General features: G+C 49.4%; 1 protein-coding gene across 7 annotated transcripts in view; it reads right to left on the bottom strand.

The window, feature by feature from the left end:
* WNK2 (WNK lysine deficient protein kinase 2) overlaps positions 1-21,205 on the bottom strand; it is a 158,831-nt gene that overhangs the window by 114,089 nt on the left and 23,537 nt on the right. For all 7 annotated transcript variants that reach the window (XM_082614017.1, XM_082614011.1, XM_082614014.1 and 4 more), the window contains exons 3-5: positions 4,798-4,970; positions 4,344-4,564; positions 726-883 (exon numbers count right to left, since the gene is read on the bottom strand). In XM_082614017.1, coding sequence (XP_082470143.1) covers positions 726-883; positions 4,344-4,564; positions 4,798-4,970 — 552 coding nt within the window. The remainder of the gene's footprint in view (positions 1-725; positions 884-4,343; positions 4,565-4,797; positions 4,971-21,205) is intronic.

Below are 21,205 nucleotides of genomic sequence, written 5' to 3'. Positions count from 1 at the left end.
GGGGCTCAAAGTAAATAAATGACCAATAGATGACTTAGAATTAAGAACCAAAGGACAGAAGCAAGCTGCAACCTGCGGGAAGGGCTCAAGGTGGAGGGAGGGATAAGGGCGGGCGCTCCGGAGTGGTGAGAACCATGGCTCCTCATGCTTCTGCAGAAGTGAGGAGGCTGCATCGGGGGCGGGGGCGAGGCAACCAGCACTCGGGTGGTGGGGCCTTGGGGCCGCAGGTGCAAATGAACAGTGAGCTACCAGGGCCCAGAAAAGCCACAGCCCCAGCTGCCCTGCCCTGGATGCTCCCCTTGCATTCCCCACCCAGCGGGACAGCCACAGTGGGGAGAACAGGATGCTGTTTTCACAACTGAAACCATCCAGTTAAAGCCTAGGGACGTGCTAGAAGATGGGAAAGCCAGCAGCCCCCAGGTGGCACAGAGGAGGGGTTCTATGGACAGGCGGCCTGGGCACCTCCTGGAGAGGCCCCTTCGGTGCTCCAGCCCCGCAGCGCTGCGTGAAGCCCCAGTGACAGCCTCCAGGATCCGCCCATGGCCCACATTACAACTGCTGCTACTCCACCGCAGCTCAGAGACCTGAGTTACCCCCTAAGCCTCTATTTCCCCATCTGTAAAATGGCTTCCTTCCCGTCCTCACACAGCTTCTGTGAGGATTTTACAAAGCACACAGGGCCCAGCGCGGGACACACAGCCCGTCACAGTGGCCGGTGGACTCACACAGGTGACCTTCCTGTAGATCTGGGCAGCGTTCTGGCACTCCGAGTAGGGGTACTCCGAGGTGGCCATCTCCAGCATACACATCCCGAAGGCGTAAACATCCACGGACTCATCGTAATGCTCCTCATACATCTCTGGCGCCATGAACTCGGGGGTACCTGCGCCCAGGAGCAAAAGATGCAGGGTCAGTGGTCACTGAGCCCAGGAGACCCTTGGGCCTCTCAGAGCCCCACGCCTCCTCTTCCATCCACAAGCCAGGGCTGGCCCTGCCCCCATGCTCCTTGTCATTGGCCCTGGAACGCAGGATTCAAACAGGATTCTGCTTTACTGACGGAAGTTCCCCAAAATTTCCCCTGGACCCTCCTGATTCCAGGTTGGATCAGTTCACAGCGCCATCCCCTGACCACAGAGCTGGGAGACCATTACTTCCCAGGAGACAGGGTTTGTGCCAGAAATGGCAGAGGTGCCTCTTTGAGGAGGCAGAAACCTGAGCACACCCCTCCTGGCCACAGGCCCAGATGACCCCAAGCAGACAAAAACGTGTGGCCACCACAGAGCTCCTTAAACTGCAAAACCCCAGAAAGCCTCCCATGTCCCTAGACAAACAGAGCACCGAGCAGCCCAGACGGTGATCATCTTCACTGAAGGTGGCTGCCTGGGGACAGCTGGGCAGGCGCCATTCACCTGGCAGGTACCAGCTAGGTGTTATGGTGAGAACTGCCCCTCCATTCTAAGCACAAGAGATTTTAAAATAACGCTTACTCTGAATTTTTAAGGCCATGAGAGACTCACATAGGCTGAGTAAAATAAGCCAAATATATGATGGCACATGCATGCTGACCATCCTATATAAAACGATAAGCACAGACCAAAATGACTCATCTAGGAGGTGGGGTTACAGCTGACTTTTCCTTTAGTTACACTAGTTTGGCGTTTTTAATCTTCCTGTAACAAACATTTGCTTTAAAAGTCACAAACTCCTTTTATTAAAATAGGTCCAGTTGAGCATCTGTCAAGCTGAATGCAAAGAAAAGTGGCCATCAATTTCTATAAGACTGCTTTTAATTTTCACTTCTCCATCTCTGTTGACTTTGGAAGATTCTCAAAATGTTCGTTTTTTTGAAAAGCAGATGCAAAACAGCACAAACTATTGGGTTAAAAAGCATGGCGGTTGTGGGGGGGGCCTGGGATGCAGAGAGATTAAGGGTGATTTTAATTTTTTCTCCTTTACCTATAATTTCGATTTAAGATGTACTATATGTTTAATTTTAAAAGTTAACAGTTTGGGTAAAAAATGGGAAAAACAAGAATCTATGTTATGATTTACATACACGCATAAAGAATTCTGGAAGATCCTATCAGAAATAATGATGAGTAGAGAGAAAACAGGAGTTCAAGGGACCTTGCACAAGGAATTTTTCATCCTTTTGGGCTTTTGAACCATATGACTGTACTGAAAATTTTTTGCACTTGGCTATATCCATCTATAGGGGAAGAGGGAGAAAGGAGCCTCAGGGCTGCTGGCAAGAAGCTGGGAGCTGAGCTGGCCTGGGGGGACCCCACTCACCTGGTCAGGATTCCCAATCACCCAGCTCAGTCTCTTCTGAGACCCTTGGGAACCAGGAATGCTGCTTTACAAGAAATACCCCAAGGGCCCCAGATGTCCTGGCTTTGGGGGGTGGGTAGGGTGGGCAGCGGGTGTGTGTGGGCCCCAGCTCCGATCTGGGATGGTGGGGGATGCCAATTCTGCACATGTGCTTGGGCCACAGACACTGAACCTTTTTCTCTTTCCTTACAATGTAGCCATTTAAATCTAAATGTTAAGAAGAATGTGTGTGTGCTGGCACACACACACACACCTGTCTCTCCAGGGACCTCTGGGCACACCTCGTCAACCCCATGGCCCTGCATCCCCCACGTCCCAGCCTCCATGGCTGTGAACACCTGCAGGAAGGACTGCGCCCACTTCACCTCCACCTACTCAGGACCCAGCACAAACGCAGGGAGAGCACACCATGACAACATCAGATCCAAGTGGCCCTCAGGGACAAACCCCACAAGGGTCACGGGTAGCATCTGGGAGGCTGCCACCCAGATGTCTCACGTGGGCTACGTCTTATCTGCACAAAACTTCTCTGACGGCTGCACCCAGAATGGGTCCACAGCAACAACCACTCCTCAGGTACCCTGGACACAGCATGGAGGGGAAAGCGTCATCCTGGGGGACCCCCCACCTGACCACAGACACCCCCCCACTCAGCTGAGGCCTCTTGCTGAGGCCAGGGCCTTGCTGTCCAGGGCCTATTTAGATGTGTTAATCAGCCCCCACTTACAATGAGTGTGGAGCCTCGTGGGCTCCGGCTGAGCAAAAGGTGGGGTGATTGGGGAGCCCCATGAAATCAGGCACCCTTTGTGGGGTTCACTGTGCCTCCTGGAAACACCCAGGCTTCATCTCACCCCAACAACTGGAAAGTCCATTTCCAAGAGGGAAAAGAGGCACCAAGGAAACCCCCACTTCCAAGGCCAAATCTGCAAAACCTGCCTGGAAACCTCCAGCAGCTCACAGGCCTGGGGGTGTGCCCCACAGCTAGGCCCTCACCTGCTCCACCTATTTCACAGATCGGGAACTGAGGCCTGGGTCAACCCTTGCCCCACCACTCAGCTTCCCTGGTCAGCCGGAGGCCCCATGTCCACAGGGCACCCCCAGTGGCCACCCTGCCCCAGATGTCACATTCCAAACCCACTACCCTGCCAGAGAAGCTTCCAAATTCCCACCGGTTTCATTTTCCACAAACAGGTCAAGTTCTGTCTCCAACCGTACAGCAAAACCATGAACTCGCAAAGCCCTGAATCACCCTCTCGTTCTGCTTATGTGGGAAGAAGCCCTCGCATCATGGCACGCAGGAGAGCCTCTCCCAATCCCACCTGATCCAAGCTTCCAGAGCCACATCCTGGAGCCACCTCACCCTGCAGCACACTGGCATTTTCCAGACATCTTGAACCCCGTAAATGGCTGCCCCACAGTCCCTCCAAGCACTCTCTTTGCAAAGCCTGGAGGGGCTCCCATCGGGCCTGGTGGACACATAGTGCCCACTGTGTATCAGGACCACACCAGGACCCCACGCGGGGCTGGCACGAGCTGCAGACCATCTCCTCGTGGCAACTACAGCAACAGAGCGGCTTCTCAGAGGAGGACAAGAAATGCAGAGGCAGGAGTGGCCAGCAAACTGCCATCCACATGGAATCCCTCAGCCCCCATGCCCCACACGCTCACTCCGTGCCCCAAAGTACCCCCAGGGCTCCTTTCTGCGAGCCTCAGGGCCTGAGGCACCCTACCCACCCCCCAGCCCACTGAAGCCAGCTCCAGCCTCACTGACCACAAAGCCCCCACATCCCTCTGACCTCCGGACCTCCTTCCCCCTCCCAAGTACCCACAGCACTAACAGCCCCTTGGTGCCAGTCAGCCTCACCCCCCAAGGGACAGAGCCAAGGGACTCACAGGGCACCCAGGGCTGCAGCCCGGCAGAGGGCACAGGAAGGGAGCAGAACGAGCGCACCTCCCTCTTGCAGGACGGTGACCCCGAGGTGGGGGGGGAGGTGCCCTGGAGACGGGCTTACCTATGACACTCTTGGCAAAGGATGCTCTCTTGAGGGTGGCCAGGCCCAAGTCGCCGATCTTCACAGACCCTGTGGGTCCGGTGATAAAGATGTTGTCACACTTGAGGTCCCGATGGATGATGGGGGGCGTCCTGGTGTGCAGGAACAGCAGGCCCTTCAGGATCTGCCGGCACCAGCTGCGCAGGACCTTGGGCTTCATCACCTTGAACCGCTTCAGGTACCTGCGGGTGGGGGTGCGGCTCACCGACGGCTCGTGTGGGGGAGGGGCTTCCAATTGCTGGGGGCTGTGTATTTATCACCCAAACAGGGGCACTTCTGAGAGAGGGGTGCTGGCCACACCAGCCAGGACCACCCCAAGCAGATAGGAGGCCTGGGGCCTCAGCCATCGCGACTCTTGAGCCCTGGGTCAAGCCCACCCCGAGGCCCCGGCTGGCTGGGCAGGTGGCACGCTCACGTCTTCAGCGTCCCCGAGGTCATCAGTTCAGTCACCAGCACGATGCACCGCTTCCCCCTGGCACTGGACTCCCAGAAGTCATAGAAGCGCACAATGTTGGGGTGCTGCAGGCCCTTCAGCATCTCAGCCTCCTCCTTGAACCGCTGCCTCTCCAGTTTGGTGAGCTTCCGGTCCTAGGGAGAAACACACACAGGCTGAGAGGGACGCCCCGCGCAGCCTCAGGCAGAGGCCTTCCAGGGAGCCCGGGCCAGGAATCCGCCAGGCCACTCGCTCGCCTCCTCACACACCGAGCGCAGCAGATGGAAAGGACTAGACATCTAGGGTCGAGGGAAGCCTGACCCAAGTCCTTCCCCTCTTTATCCACAGAGAGAAGAGCAGGCCTCCGACTTAGAAAGCCGGCACAAGTTGCTCCTGGTTCTCCAACATCAGCAGCATCAGACCCTGAAGCCTCATTGACCCTGAATGAGCTCCTCCTTGCTCAAGAAGGGCTGAGGCAAAATGGTCTCGGGAACCAGAGACACCTCCAAAACCCACACTGCAATACTCATGAGCTTTTCCCCTAGACACAGCTCTGAAACCTTGCTCCCTGCACACCTACTTACTGAGTATTATTAAAAGAAAGAAGCATCCGTTTACTTCTAATTTACACATAACTCTGAGAATATGCTCACAGCCACAGCAGAAGACAACTGGAAAATCAGGAGATGCTGACAAGAGACAAGAACACAGAAGAAGAGCAGAGTCTCAGCCATGCCCACATCAGTGCTAGAGGACATGGCAGACACACTTCCTGGGGCCTGGGAACCCCTGCACCTTGAGCACTAAGCTGGACCTTAAGTTTAAGTGGGGAGCTGTAACACCACCATCAAAGTACTAGGAGCCGGGCTTCCCTGGTGATGCAGTGGTTGAGAGTCCGCCTGCCGATGCAAGGGACACGGGTTCGTGCCCCGGTCCGGGAAGATCCCACATGCCGCAGAGCGGCTAGGCCCGTGAGCCATGGCCGCTGAGTCTGCGCGTCCGGAGCCTGTGCTCCGCAACGGGAGAGGCCACAACAGTGAGAGGCCCGCGTACCGCAAAAAAAACAAACAAAAAAACAAAGTACTAGGAGCCACCTCTGGGGTGTCGCCCATAAGTGTGCTCTAGCCACATCTCTGGAGGAAGACCACTGACACCCGCAGCACATTCCAATACCGCAAGCACCTTGTGTGTCCCCACCCCATCTGCTCCAGCATTTCCCTGACGCCCATCCATCACCAACCCTGCCCCCTGCCTCATCCCACCCCTGCAGCCTAGATCCTGGCCCTTCCCTTCCTAAAACCTTCCAAAGGATTCCCACCTCAGAGCACTCAGAGCTCTGTTGTTTTCAACTTCAACTCATGGGTGAATCTTACCTCTAGGGACCCCAGCACGGCCTTCTCCCCAAGCCTGAGTGTGTACCCCCAGTGTCACCTCCATCACAGCCCCATCAGCCCACAAAGCCCACGCCTTCACGCTCCCACCAGGAGGACTCTCAGAAAGAAACATAAATACAAATGAACACAAAACGTCAAGTTTTGAGGAGTTCTAGAAAGACAGAAATGGATAAATCTGGACAAATGGAGGAAAGAAATCAGAGCTGAAAAAATCACAGGCCAAAACCCCTCGGGTCCTTTGAAAGACCTCAGAGGACATCAAGCCAGACTCCAACCAATTCAAAGAGAAGAGGAGGGTCCTGGAATCATGATGAGATCAGCTGGTTAAGGAATTCTATCCCAAGTGGCACTGTACCCATTAGGCATTCTCCCTCCCGCCAGGCCCACCCCAACAAACCCTCATCAGACACTCCACGTACAAGTAGGACTGGACAGCATAATCACCAACAGAGCAAAGATATACCAAGACCGATCCCAGAAAAACAAAGAATTCAGGGACAAAAGCGACTTCAAAAAAAAAATCTAGTTCATGTCCTCATAAAGATCCAAGAGGCTGACACACATAAATAAGAGCAGCTTCTACTTAAAAAGAAACAATCAAGGAAGAGCTTTTACAAATTAAAGCTCCATATTTTAAGAATAAGATATTCTGTAATCTAATGAAACACTAAATACCAAAAAGTAACCATTTAACCAAGACAATAACATGGAAACATGTTCTACTCATCAAAGGTGATGCTTTGTTTTAGAAAATAAGTCAAGCCACCAACATATTCTCAATACGTATATTTGACATGGGAGTTACATCTAGAATACAGATGGAACTGCCATATCTCAACAATAAAGACATGAACAGCAAAGTCACAAAAGAAGATGCACGGGCTTCCCTGGTGGCGCAGTGGTTGAGAGTCCGCCTGCCGATGCAGGGGACACGGGTTCGAGACCCGGTCCGGGAAGATCCCACATGCCACGGAGCGGCTAGGCCTGTGAGCCATGGCCGCTGAGGCTGCGCGTCCGGAGCCTATGCTCCACAACGGGAGAGGCCACAACAGTGAGAGGCCTGCGTACCGCAAAAAAAAAAAAAAAAGAAGATGCAGAAATGGTCAATAAGCACATGAAAACATGCTCAGCATCATGAGTCACCAGGAAAATGCCAATTACAAGCACAAGATACCACTTCACACCCACCAGAAGGGCTAAAATAAAAAGATGGATCATTCCAACCACTAGGCATCGGAGAGCAGCCGATACCTCTGGGCACACAGCTGTTGGAAGTGCAAGCTGGTACAAGCCTCAGTGAGCCCTTGGCAGGTTCACCCCTGCTCTAGATCCAGCCACTCCCCTCCAAGGTAACCACCCCAAAACAAAGGATTGAGAGCAGCTCCATTCATAATATCTCCCAAACTCCAGAAAAGGCAGAACTCACACGTGGGGCTGAAACCAGAACAAGGGCTTGCCTCTTTGGTGGGGGAAGATGCAGGAGCTGAGAACCTGGGCGGGTGTGGGGGGCGACGGGAACACTCTACATTATAACAGAGGACAAGGGTTACACCTTCGCATGCATCTGTCAAAGCTCATCAGCTATACACTTAAGATCTGTGTTTCATTATGTGTAAGTTATACCTCCATTTTTCAAATGTAAAAATTAAAGTGAATGCATCTGAAAACCAAATGGAGAAATAGAAGAAAAACATCAAGGGACATGAAAGAACCAGCTGGAAGTCCTAACAACAAGGAACAGGAGTTATAAGAGCAGAAAACAGATATCAGGAAGGAGGAAGATAGCAGAATAGCATTTCCCTGAGCTAAAAGAAGAACTATTTAGAATAAAAGCATGCGCCGAGGCCAGGTCAGAGTAAATGAAAAATGACCCACCTCCAGTTTCATTCCAGCAAAAGTGAGATTCCCAAAGACCGAGATCAAGTTCTACCTGCTGAGGAACACCAGACAGGCACCCAGTCTCACCGGCAACATCCTCAATGTGCTGGCTCAAACCTGGAATTCTATCACCAGCCAAAGGGACATCAAACCACAAGGCCCAAAGACTTATTCTCAGACACTCAAGAACCCAAAGGTTACTTCCCAGCACCCTAGGTGAAACAGCTACTGGAAGTGTTTCTGCAAAACACAGAACAACACAGAAGGGAACTTGGTGAAGCCAACTCCACTGGCCCACAATGGACGACTGAACTTGGCTGCACCAGGTGAAGGAAACCAGAAAGGACGTGGGGTTGCCCCACTGTGCCACTCCCTGCCCCAACAGATAGCTTTGGGCGATGACATTTCAGTTATATTTCAGTTACTAGACCTTCCAATGGTCTAGTCACTGGTTCTAGAGGAAACTCACAGGATTATTTATAGTTATAATAAAAATTGTTTCTGCCAATATTTCAGCATCAACCAACAGCAAAGTTAAAGATTTCATTATATTATAGTTCGGAGCAAAAGGTTCATGTTATAAATAACATAACTAACAAAGCTAACATATGTGCCCTGCATATGCTATAGTTTTCATTTTTAGATGCCAGCTAAACAGGATAAATCCAAGACTTGAGTATAACACAAAAGTCAGCTTTTTAATGACAGCGCCTCTTGGAGCTGGGCTGGGTGTGGAGGTGGGAGGGAGCAGACCTTATTTTATGTTCTAAGCCACTGCGCTATTTTTAACTAGGTGACACACTGCTTGATAATTTAAAAGGTCAGTTGGCATATCCTCAGAGAACTGCCCAGAGCCGCCGCAGTGCGCTGCCCAGTGTCCCCCTCTCAGAGCTGGCCGGGGTACTTTTCACTGTTTGTTGATTGCTGGCTGGCCCCATTAGCTCAGTGACTCCATGGAGGCAGGACCACCCCAGTGACTGATGCATCGTCACTCTTTATGGGGTGAATTCAGTAATTGATGCACTGGGGGCTCAAGTCATGAATCAGGATAGGAAGAGAGCACCTGATCCCTTTGAGAACCCCAAATCCTGCCAGAGTCAGGTTGTTCTTGAGGTCTGGTGTTGAGTGGTGGGCTCTGGCTGCTCACACAGTATCGCTATGGGACAGTTCACCCCCACCACACAAGGAGGTGAGTTCTCTTAGACCAGCCTCCCTCCCGCCAGGTCCCTGGTGGTGGATAAATTATTGGTAAATTATTTATTGGGTAAAGATGGCTAGAGTCAATCAAATTATAAAGGATAAAAGCATTCTGGGACAATGCTGGCTCTTGTCTCCTATAGGGAAAAGGTCCAGCCAGTCACGGATGGGACCCTCGGAGTGGGGACAGGGAGGACGGGTAGCCAAGGTGGTTAGAGGAAGAAAGCCCTGGGTCCGACAGGCCCTCCCAGGCCACCCAGGGACCAGCTCTGCCCAACACCACCACCAGTGAGGGCTGAAGCCATTAGACCCAAATGGCCACACTGTCTGCTCGCAGGGGATTCTGCGACCATCTCCTTTCGCCAGGCAAAGCCCAACCAACCCCATGATGAGCAGAGCTGCCCGGCGGCCCTGAGTCCTGCCAGGGAAAGGCAGGATCCACACACACAGTACAGAGACGGGACATGAGTAGCAGGGAGAGAATGCCCAGAATAGCCAAAGTCCTGGGGGTGGCAACCTGGACCTCTCTCCAACCCCATTTGGTCATAAAACAAAAGAAAGCCTCAAGGGTCTTTGTTGAGAACAGTCCCATGTACAGGGAATCACTCCAGGACAGGGGCTCTGGGGACAGAATGGGCCCAAGGGTGGGGGGGTCCACTGGTCCTGCCTAGTGTCTCTGCATACTCTAGGCCCCATATTCCATTGGTGGGAAGAGCCTTCCCAAGTCTAGAGGATTTGACCCAGGCTCAACCTGCTGCAGAGCTGGCCCATTCCTCACCACTCTTTCACCATGAAGCAGAGAGAAGGCGCAGTCTGGAGTCCAGGTAGGTGCACAGGGAGTGGAGATGTCAGTGGAGAAGAAGAGGATGCTTGGTCCCCCAAGTCCTGCTTCTGGCGAGGGTCATGTACCTCTCTGTCACCAGATGGTCACCGAGGCTCGGGGCATGCAGGAATGGGCTGTGGACAATCTCAGGGGGGAAGGGAGTGGCAGGCAACAGATAAATATACAATTACACTGCACCAAAAAACAGAGGAAAGGGATAGGTGGGTGGGGCAGCTAGGGGCACCCCTGAGCCAGAGAACACCCCCATGGCTTGGGGAGAAGGGAAGCCCCCACCTACCTAGGGCACTGGCAGGGTAGGGATCCCAGGAAGAAGCATCCTGTATGAGGGAGTGAGGTCCCAGGAAGAGTGGGCTGATTGTAGTGTACGTCAGCACAGGGGCTGGCGGCTGCAAGGACAGCAGCCATGTGGCTCACTGGGGATATCCTGACCTCTCAAGAGCTGAGCTCCACCAGGTGAGCAAAGGAGAGCTCTGGACAGAGGGTAATATCTCATGCTTTGGGCTATGACCTGTTCCCTCTAATATTTAGTGTGGTTTTTCTGGAAGATAAAGGTTATTTTATTTTCTTTTATTTTTTTAATTTAACATCTTTATTGGAGTATAATTGCTTGACAATGTTGTATTAATTCCTGCTGTACAACAAAGTGAATCAGCTATATGTATACATATATCCCCATATCCCCACCCTCTTGCATCTCCCTCCCACCCTCCCTACCCCACTCCTCTAGGCTGTCACAAAGCACCAGGCTGATCTCCCTGTGCTATGCGGATGCTTTCCTCTAGCTACCTATTTTACATTTGGTACTGTATATAGGTCAATGCTCTTCTCTCATTTCGTTCCAGCTTACCCTTCCCCCTCCCCGTGTCCTCAAGTCCATTCTCTACGTCTACGTCTTTATTCCTGTCCTGCCCCTAGGTTCATCAGAACAATTTTTTTATAATTCCATATATATGTGTTAGCATATGGTATTTATTTTTCTCTTGCTGACTTACTTCACTCTGTATGACAGACTCTAGGTCCAGCCACCTCAGTACAAATAACTCAACTTTGTTCCTTTTTATGGCTGAGTAATATTCCATTGTATGTATGTGCCACATCTTCTTTATCCATTCATCTGTCGAGGGACGCTTAGGTTGCTTTCATGTCCTGGCTATTGTAAATAGTGCTGCAATGAACACTGTGGTACATGACTCTTTTTGAATTATGGTTTTCTCAGGGAATATGCCCAGTAGTGGGATTGCTGGGTCATATGGTAGTTCTGTTTTAGTTTTTTAAGTAACCTCCATACCGTTCTCCATAGTGGCTGTATCAATTTACATTGCCACGAACATGCAAGAGGGTTCCCTTTTCTCCACACCCTCTCCAGCATTTATTGTTTTTTGTTTTTTGTTTTTTGTTTTTTTGCGGTACACGGGCCTCTCACTGTTGTGGCCTCTCCCGTTGCGGAGCACAGGCACCGGACGCGCAGGCTCAGCGGCCATGGCTCACGGTCCCAGCCGCCCCATGGCATGCAGGATCCTCCCAGACCGGGACACGAACCCGTGTCCCCTGCATCAGCAGGCGGACTCCCAACCACTGCACCACCAGGGAAGCCCTGTAGATTTTTTGATGATGGCCGTTCTGACCAGTGTGAGATGATACCTCACTGTGGTTTTTACTTGCATTTCTCTAATGATTAGTGATGTTGAGCATCCTTTCATGTCTTTGTTGGCAATCTGTATATCTGCTTTGGAGAAATGTCTATGTAGGTCTTCTGACTATTTTCGCATTGGGTTGTTTGTTTTTTTGATATTGAGCTGCATGAGCTGTTTGTATATTTTGGAGATTAATCCTTTGTCAGTTGTTTCATTTGCAAATATTTTCTCCCATTCTGAGGGTTGTCTTTTCGTCTTTTTTATGGTTTCCTTTGCTGTGCAAAAGCGTTTAAGTTTCATTTGGTCCAATTTGTTTATTTTTGTTTTTATTTCCATTTCTCTAGGACGTGGGTCAAAAAGGATCTTGCTGTGATTTATGTCAAAAAGAGTTCTTCCTATGATTTCCTCTAGGAGTTTTATACTGTCTGACCTTACATTTAGGTCTTTAATCCATTTTGAGTTTATTTTTGTGTATGGTGTTAGGGAGTATTCTAATTCCATTCTTTTACATGTAGCTGTCCAGTTTTCCCAGCACCACTTATTGAAGAGGCTGTCTTTTCCCCATTGTATACTCTTGCCTCCTTTATCAAAAATAAGGTGACCATATGTGAGTGGGTTTATCTCTGGGCTTTCTATCCTGTTCCACTGATATATATGCCTGTATTTGTGCCAGTACCATACTGTCTTGATTACTGTAGCTTTGTATGTAGTCTGAAGTCAGGGAGCCTGATTCCTCCAGCTCCAGTTTTCTTTCTCAAGATTGTTTTGGCTATTCGGAGTCTTCTGTGTTTCCATACAAATTGTGAAATTTTTTGTTCTCTTTCTGTGAAAAATTCCAGTGGTAGTTTGATAGGGGTTGCATTGAATCTGTAGATTGCTTTGGGTAGTACAGTCATTTTCACAATGTTGATTCTTCCAATCCAAGAACATGGTATATCTCTCCAACTGTTTGTATCATCTTTAATTTCTTTCATCAGTGTCTTATAGTTTTCTGCATACAGGTCTTTTGTCTCCTTAGGTAGGTTTATTGCTAGATATTTTATTCTTTTTGTTGCAGTGGTAAATGGGAGTGTTTCCTTAATTTCTCTTTCAGATTTTTCATCATTAGTGTATAGGAATGCAAGAGATTTCTGTGCATTAATTTTGTATCCTGCTACTTTACCAAATTCACTGATTAGCTCTAGTAGTTTTCTGGTAGCACCTTTAGGATTCTCTATGTATAGTATCATGTCATCTGCAAACAGTGACAGCTTTACTTCTTCTTCTCCAGTTTGGATTCCTTTTATTTCTTTTTCTTCTCTGATTGCTGTGGCTAAAACTTCCAAAATTATGTTGAATAATAGTGGTGAGAGTGGACAACCTTGTCTTTCTCCTGATCTTAAGAGGGAATGGTTTGTTTTTCACCATTGAGGAAGATGTTGGCTGTGGGTTTGTCATATATGGCCTTTATTATGTTGAGGTAAATTCCCTCTATGCCTACTTTCTGGAGAGTTTTTAAAATAAATGGGTGTTGAATTTTGTCAAAAGCTTTTCCTGAATCTATTGAGATTATCATATGTTGTTTATCCTTCAATTTGTTAATATGGTGTATCACATTGATAGATTTGCATATATTGAAGAATCCTTGCATTGCTGGGATAAAACCCACTTGATCATGGTGTATGATCCTTTTTCTTTTTTAAAATTTATTTATTTATTTTTGGCTGTTTTGGGTCTTCATTGCTGTGCGTGGGCTTTCTCTAGTTGCGGTGAGTGGGGGCTACTCTTCGTCGTGGTAGGAGGGCTTCTCATTGTCATGGCTTCTCTTGTTGCAGAGCACGGGCTCTAGGTGCGCAGACTTCAGTTCGTGTGGCACATGGACTTAGCTGCTCCATGTCATGGGGGATCTTCCAGGGCCAGGGCTTGAACCCGTGTCCCTTGCATTGGCAGGCAGATTCTTAACCACTGCGCCACCAGGGAAGCCAGGTGTATGATCCTTTTAATGTGCTGTTGGATTCTGTTTGCTAGTATTTTGTTGACGACTTTTGTACATATGTTCATCAGTGATATTGGCCTGTAGTTTTCTTTTTTGGTGACATCTTTGTCTGGTTTTGGTATCAGGGTGATGGTGGCCTCATAGAATGAGTTTGGGAGTGTTCCTCCCTCTGCTATATTTTAGAAGAGTTTGAGAAAGATAGGCATTAGCTCTTCTCTAAATATTTGATAGAATTCACCTGTGAAGCCATCTGGTCCTGGGCTTTTGTTTGTTGGAAGATTTTTTATCAGTTTCAATTTCAGTGCTTGTGATTGGTCTGTTTATGTTTTCTATTTCTTCCTGGTTCAGTCTCGGAAGGTTGTGCTTTTCTAAGAATTTGTTCATTTCTTCCAGGTTATCCATTTTATTGGCATATGGTTGCTTGCAGTAATCTCTCTTGATTCTTTGTATTTCTGCAATGTCAGTTGTTACTTCTTTTTCATTTCTACTTCTGTTGATTTGAGTCTTCTCCCTTTTTTTCCTGATGAGTCTGGCTAAAGGTTTATAAATTTTGTTTGTCTTCTCAAAGAACCAGCTTTTAGTTTTACTGATCTTTGCTATTGTTTCCTTCATTTCTTTTTCATTTATTCCTGTTCTGATCTTTATGATTTCTTCCCTTCTGCTAACTTTGGGGTTTTTTGTTTTTTCTGCATTCTACATCCAAGATTTTGGATCATCTTTACTATCATGACTCTGAATTCTTTTTCAGGTAGACTGCCTATTTCCTCTTCATTTGTTTGCTCTGGTGGGTTTTTACCTTGCTCCTTCATATGTTGCGTATTTCTCTGTCTTCTCATTTTGCTTAACATACAGTGTTTGGGGGTCTCCTTTTCCCAGGCTGCAGGTTCATAGTTCCCATTGTTTTTGGTGTCTGCTCCCAGTGGATAAGGTTGGTTCAGTGGCTTGTGTAGGCTTTCTGGTGGAGGGGACTGGTGCCTGTGTTCTGGTGGGTGGTGCTGGATCTTGTCTTTCTGGTGGGCAGGGCCACGTCCAGTGGTGTGTTTGGGGGTGTCTGTGAACTTAGTATGATTTTAGGCAGCCTCTCTGCTAATGGGTGGGGCTGTGTTCCTGTCTTGCTAGTTGTTTGGCATGGGGCGTCCAGCACTGGAGCTTGCTGGCTGTTAGGCTGAGCTAGGCCTTAGCATCGAGACAGAGATCTCTGAGAGAGCTCTCGCCAATTGATATTATGTGGGGCCGGGAGGTCTCTGGTGGTCCAATGTCCTGAACTCAGCTCTCCCACCTCAGAGGCTCAGGCCTGACACCAGGCCAGAGCACCAAGACCCTGTCAGCCACACGGCTCAGAAGAAAAGGGAGAAAAAAGGAAAGAAAAAAAAATAATAAATTAAAAAATAAAAATAAGATTATAAAATTTTTTTTAATTATTAAAAAAAAAAATTCAGGTATTCCCCAGATGCAGGGTACATCAAGTTGACTGTGGGGATTTAATCCACTGCTCCTGAGGCTGCGTGTTGAAATTTCCATTTCTCTTCTTTGTTCACACAGCTCCTGGGGTTCAGCTTGGGTTTCGGCCCCACCTCTGCATGTAGGTCGCCCTCAGGCATCTGTTCCCCACCCAGACAGGAGGGGGTTAAAGCAGCAGCTGATTAGGGGGCTCTTGCTCACTCACGCCAGGGAGAGGGAGGGGTACAGTAGTTATAATTGGAATGCGGGCGACCCTGCGGCAGCAGAGGCCAGCATGACGTTGCAACAGCCTGAGGCGCACCATGTGTTCTCCCAGGGAAGTTGTCTCTGGATCACGGGACCCTGGCAGTGGCGGGCTGCACAGGCTCCCGGGAGGGGAGGTGTGGATAGTGACCTGTGCTTGCACACTGGATTCTTAGTGGCTGCAGCAGCAGCGTTAGCGTTTCATGCCCGTCTCTGGGGTCCGAGCTGATAGCCACAGCTTGCGCCCATCTCTGGAGCTCGTTTAGGTGGTGCTCTGAATCCCCTCTCCTGGCTCACCCTGAAACAATGGTGTCTTGCCTCTTAGGCAAGTCCAGACTTTTTCCCGGACTCCCTCCTAGCTAGCTGTGGCACACTAGCCCCCTTCAGGCTGTGTTCATGCAGCCAACCCCAGTCCTCTCCGTGGGATCTGACCTCCGAAGTCCAAGCCTCAGCTCCCAGCCCCCTCCCACCCTGGCAGGTGAGCAGACAAGCCTCTCAGGCTGGTGAATGCTGGTCATCACCGATCCTCTATGCGGGAATCTCTCCGCTTTGCCCTCTGCGCCCCTAATGCTGTCCCCGCTGGCTCCAAAGCTTCCCCACCCACCCACCCACCCCCACTCCTGTCCCCACCAGTGAAAGGGCTTCCTAGTGTGTGGAAACTTTTCCTCCTTCACAGCTCCTTTCCAGAGGTGCAGATCCCGTCCCTATTCTTTTGTCTCTGTTTTTTCTTTTGTCTTTTGCCCTGCCCAGGTACATGGGGAGTTTCCTTTCAGGAAGTCTGAGGTCTTGTGTCAGCATTCAGTAGGTGTTCTGTAGGAGTTGTTCCACATGTATATGCATTTTTGATGTATTTTTTGGGAGGAAGGTGATCTCCCCATCTTACTCCTCCGCCATCTTGAAGGCCCCCCCTTACTGTAGTTTTAAAAATAAATTCACTTCTTTTAAACTCAAGTGCTCTCCTTAACCACATCTAAGCAATAAAATATGTGAACTCACAGAAAAAGGAAGTATGCTTTTTCTAATTCATTTTAAAACAAAGGCATCAGAGAGCGTGTACTCTAGAGCAAGAGCTCGCACCTCTCCATTCTTTGATCAAAGAACACAGTTTTCCTTTGCTTCTGAAAAAATAAAAGATAAACTAAACTAAACTAAAATAAAATAAAGGCATCATTATTAAAGTATAAAGTCCTCCTACCGCTGCCTTAAGATGGTATCCCACTTCTGAGGAAACGTAGACCCAACATGAAGGGTCTATGGCATCACAGAAAAAGGAAGATCCCACTGGGCACGGGCTGAGAGTAAAATCTCAGGGGACACACAGGTCAGGGAGGGTCGGGCACTCCAACACTCACACCTTCTTTGTCATGGGTGCCAACAAGCTTGTAATTCCCTGAGGAGGAAACATGAACATCACCATCCAGCCCCTCACTGCTTTCATAAATAATACCATCTTCTTTGGTGTGGGGCAGTAGATTTAGGTGCACAAATGACTCAAAATTAAGGGCCTTTGCTGTTCTAAGGCCACTGCCCTTCTCGCAAAAGGCAGAGCCACCAGCAGCAGCAAGGGCCCCACTGGGTCCCGCCCCTTCTGCCGCCTACAGAAGGACTATGTAAAACTAGGTGCCTTCACCACGTGTGAGCTGGGATCCAACTATGTCCTAAGTTTAAGTAGCTATAAAGGATGTCACCTCCAGCATACTGTAAATACCGTTATTATTTTAATGCTCTGTGAAATGGTTCCATGGAACTTCATGGTCTTGCAGCTATATTATAAAAATACACAAGTGCAGATTCTTATTTCCACTCCACAAACCTAATATAATACAGTTTTTCCTGAAAGTCTTTATTGATCGCCTGGCCACACGTGTCTGTCATAAAATGATGCATGTTGGAATTTAGGGGTTTTATTTCCTATGGTCATACTGCTTTGAGGGCCAAACGTTTTTCTTCTGCACTGCGTTATTATTACAAAAGAGTAGTGCATAGTTGATCGAACAGATAGCAAACGCGACTGAACACGCAGATCTCACTGAGCCAGGTGGAGCCTTTTCCCTATCCCTTCACACATTCTCCACTGGTGAACCTTAATTATCACTCGACTGAGGCTGAGCCAGCATCAGTTCTGTTCATCTCTGGTTCACATCAGCCAGCAGATGGGGGGAGGGAGCAGTTATGGTTCCAGCACAGAGCAGTTCTTCAGGACCGGCTGGCAGCCCCATGAGGGCCTCCTCCATTTCTATGGACATAGAGTGTGTCACCCGTCTGTGGGAGCCCCATCCCCAGACCCTCACTAGGGTCTAGCATTACTTTTTACTCTGGGCAGGGTCAGAGGTGAGGTCCAGGGTGGGTGGGGGGTGACCCCTGCCTACCCTTTAGGAAGCCCCTATCCCTGGCATGAACACAGTGGGTCAGTTTTGGGACAGGCCCTTTGTGCTGGGCACCCCTGGGGTGGAGGCCTCTGCCCCATGCCCCACCCCAGGCTCTGGGTCATGGGCAAGCTACAGGACCCCACCCACCCCAGGCCCGCCCACCCTCCTCATTACAGGACACAGACCAGGCCATGGTGAGAAGCCAGCGGGAGCTGCCACACTTGGTAGGGACAGGTGGAGGAAAGGAGCCGAACAGAGGAAGAGGGCCGGATGGGGGATGGGGGATATCTCTGAGAGAGCAGACAGGCTGGGTGGGGGGGAGGGAGTGGGGGGAGGCAGCACCTGGTCAGGGACACAGCCACAGCCCACCAGCATCCCCAAGAGCAGGAACTCGCTGGGCAGGCCCGAGCCTTCCTGCAGTACCCAGCCCCAAGGTAGATATGGACGCACCATGGACGTGGGTCAGCCGAGATGAACATCTCAACCAATGACAGCACCTGTAGGGAGGAGTGGGCAGGACAGCAAACACTGCCCAACACCAGGGCTGGGCTGTTGACCAGTCACTCCTCTGGGGCCTCCTCGTTGGCCCCACTTCCTGTACAGGGTTCCCCTGTGGCTGGGGCACCCTAGGGTAGCAGTGGGGTGCAGGGTCCTTGTAACAATCTGCTGAATGCTACGGACACTCCACCAGAAAGTAAAAAGTATTTACCCTCCCCCACACACCTCCAAGCCTGGGAACATGCAGACCTGCAGCGCTGGCTGCTCAGGAGCAGAGAGGAGGGAGAACCCAATGCCTCCTACTGCAGAAGGCCCCATCCAGCCAAGTCTTCTAAGCCCCACCCCAGAAAAAAGTGGCCCAGACTCATTCCTCTCCTGTCCAGAGGCCCTGGGCAGCCCAAGTAATCTGACCAACAGAGGTAAGATGACCTCACGGGCCAGGCTGCAGACCGATGGCCTCAGGCTACTGTCTGCTGAGTGAACATGCTCCCAGGACTGGAACATCCATGGTGTCCCTCTGGGCCAGGCACTGCTCCAGGGTACAGGGCAGGGGGGTGTCCCTCTGGGCCAGACGCTGTACCAGGGATGCAGGACAAGAAGCTGGGGCTGTCCCTCTGGGCCAGGTGCTGCACCAGAACACAAGGTGGGGGGAGGCACTGACAGATGGACAATACATGCGATCAAGGCCACAGAGGACCACAGAGGCTCAGCGTTGTCTGGAATGAAGGAAAGCCCAGTGGCTCCCATCTGCCCCAATCCTGTGAACCAACTCCTTGGTTCCTCCCCAAGATGGCAGCAAAAGCCCTGGGGCCACAATCAAAACAAGACAGCAGGCACATGGGGCACATGCATGTGAAATGAGCAATAAGGTCTGGGTCTGACTCCTCTGAAGAGAAGGGAGCCCCACATTCAGCACATTCTCCCCTAGAGCCGTGTGGCCTAAGACAATAGCTACAAGCCACATGTGGCTATGAGCACTTGACATGCGGCTGGTCCAAACTCAGATGTAATCTAAGTGTAAGATATACACTAGATTTCTAAGACATAGCATTTTTAAAAGGAATTTTTTGTCTCGTTAATAATCTTACATTAATTAGGGCTGCTCCTTGAACAATATGGGGGCTGCAGGCACTGACCCTCCACACAGTTGAAAATCTACATACAAATTTACAGTTGGCCCTCCATATTCATGGTTCCACATCCACGGATTCAACCAACCACGGATTGTGTAATACTGTGGCATGTATTTAGTGGGGGGAAAATCCATGTGTTAAGTGGACCCATGAAGTTCAAACCCGTGTTGTTCAAAGGTCAACTGTACATGTTAAAAAGATATTTTTGGTATATTGAGTTAAGGAAAATATATTATTAAAATTAACTCTACATGCTCTTTTTACACTTTTTTTTTTTTTTTTTTTTTGCGGTACGCAGGCCTCTCACTGTTGTGGCCTCTCCTGTTGCGGAGCACAGGCTCCGGACACGCAGGCTCAGCAGCCATGGCTCACGGGCCCAGCCACTCTGCGGCATGTGGGATCTTCCCGGAACGGGGCACGAACCCGTGTCCCCTGCATCGGCAGGCGGACTCTCAACCACTGTGCCACCAGGGAAGCCCTCTTTTTACACTTTTAATGTGGCTATTAAACTATGTATTACACATATGGCTCACAATACATTTCTGTAGGACCAGTGCTGCTCTGCCTTAGAGCATCGGCACTATGCAGTAGACTAGACACTGAAAAGCTGGGTAGAGCTTCAGAAGTCTGACACGGACTGCTGAGGAAGAGAGGCCTCAGAGAACACCCAGGCTTTAGTCTAGTCCCCCCCAGGAGGACAAAGTACTAGGGAAATGGATAAACTGGAACAGAGCAGCCCTCACAAAGGCTGAAGCTCAGCTTTGAATCAGCTCGATTTCAGACTGGATTAACATGATCTCCTCTGATTCTAACTGCCTCTGGGAACAAAAGTAAATCTTCTCCAGAGAAAGACAAAATCACCCACAACCTCCCTCACATACCTCCATAAGTTTTAAACACATAAATCTGAAATGGCCAGGCAGACTAGGAGACAAAGCCAAATGAGAGAAAAAAAGACAATGGCAATGAACTACAAGAGGACCCAAATATTATAGTTATTAGACACAGACTGTAAAATCCTGATTAGTGTGGTCAAGAAAATAGATAGTGAGACAGATAATTTCATCAGAACTAAAATCTATGGAACAGGAATCAAATGGAAGCTAAAACCAAGAAATGAAACTGGGAACTCAATATATGGGTTTAACAGCAGGTTAGACACAGCTAAAGACAGGATCAGCAAACTGGAAAATAGGTGAGTACAAAATATACAGAGTGTAACATGGAGGCAAATGGATGGACAATACAGGAAAGAGGATTTTAAAAAACTCATAGAACACAGTGAAAAGGTCCAACCTATGCAGAAATGGGGTTCTGGAACAAGAGAGCCTAAAGAATGGAACAAAAGGAATATGTATAAAATAACAGCCCAAAGTTTTCCAAAACTGAAACAAGACATCCAGACATTGATTCAGTAAGTACTATAAACCGTAACCAGGTTAAATACAAGGAAAATCACACCAGGGCACATTGCAGCAAAACAAACCTCCTGCAAATTCAAACACACAGGAAAATCTTAGACACAATATCACAAAAGGCAGGCAGGGGTGGGTAGATGAAATTCCATGTTCCAAGACCCCTGCCTTGCCCGGGATATGGTAGAAGTTCTAGTTCATACCAGGCTTTAATAACCAAGGATACATTGTTGTAATCTCTAGTTGGACTACTAAAAAACTTAGAAAAGCATGCATAACAAATTTTCTAAGTACAAACTCTAAACTGCCCAAAGCCCAGAGTTCTACGATTGGTTCGTCCAATAACAAG

Source organism: Mesoplodon mirus (genome assembly GCF_964341445.2).
Source record: "Mesoplodon mirus genome assembly, chromosome: 1".
Taxonomy (NCBI): domain Eukaryota; kingdom Metazoa; phylum Chordata; class Mammalia; order Artiodactyla; family Ziphiidae; genus Mesoplodon; species Mesoplodon mirus.
Note: the sequence above shows the minus strand (reverse complement) of the source record. Positions and strands in the feature narration are given on the sequence as shown.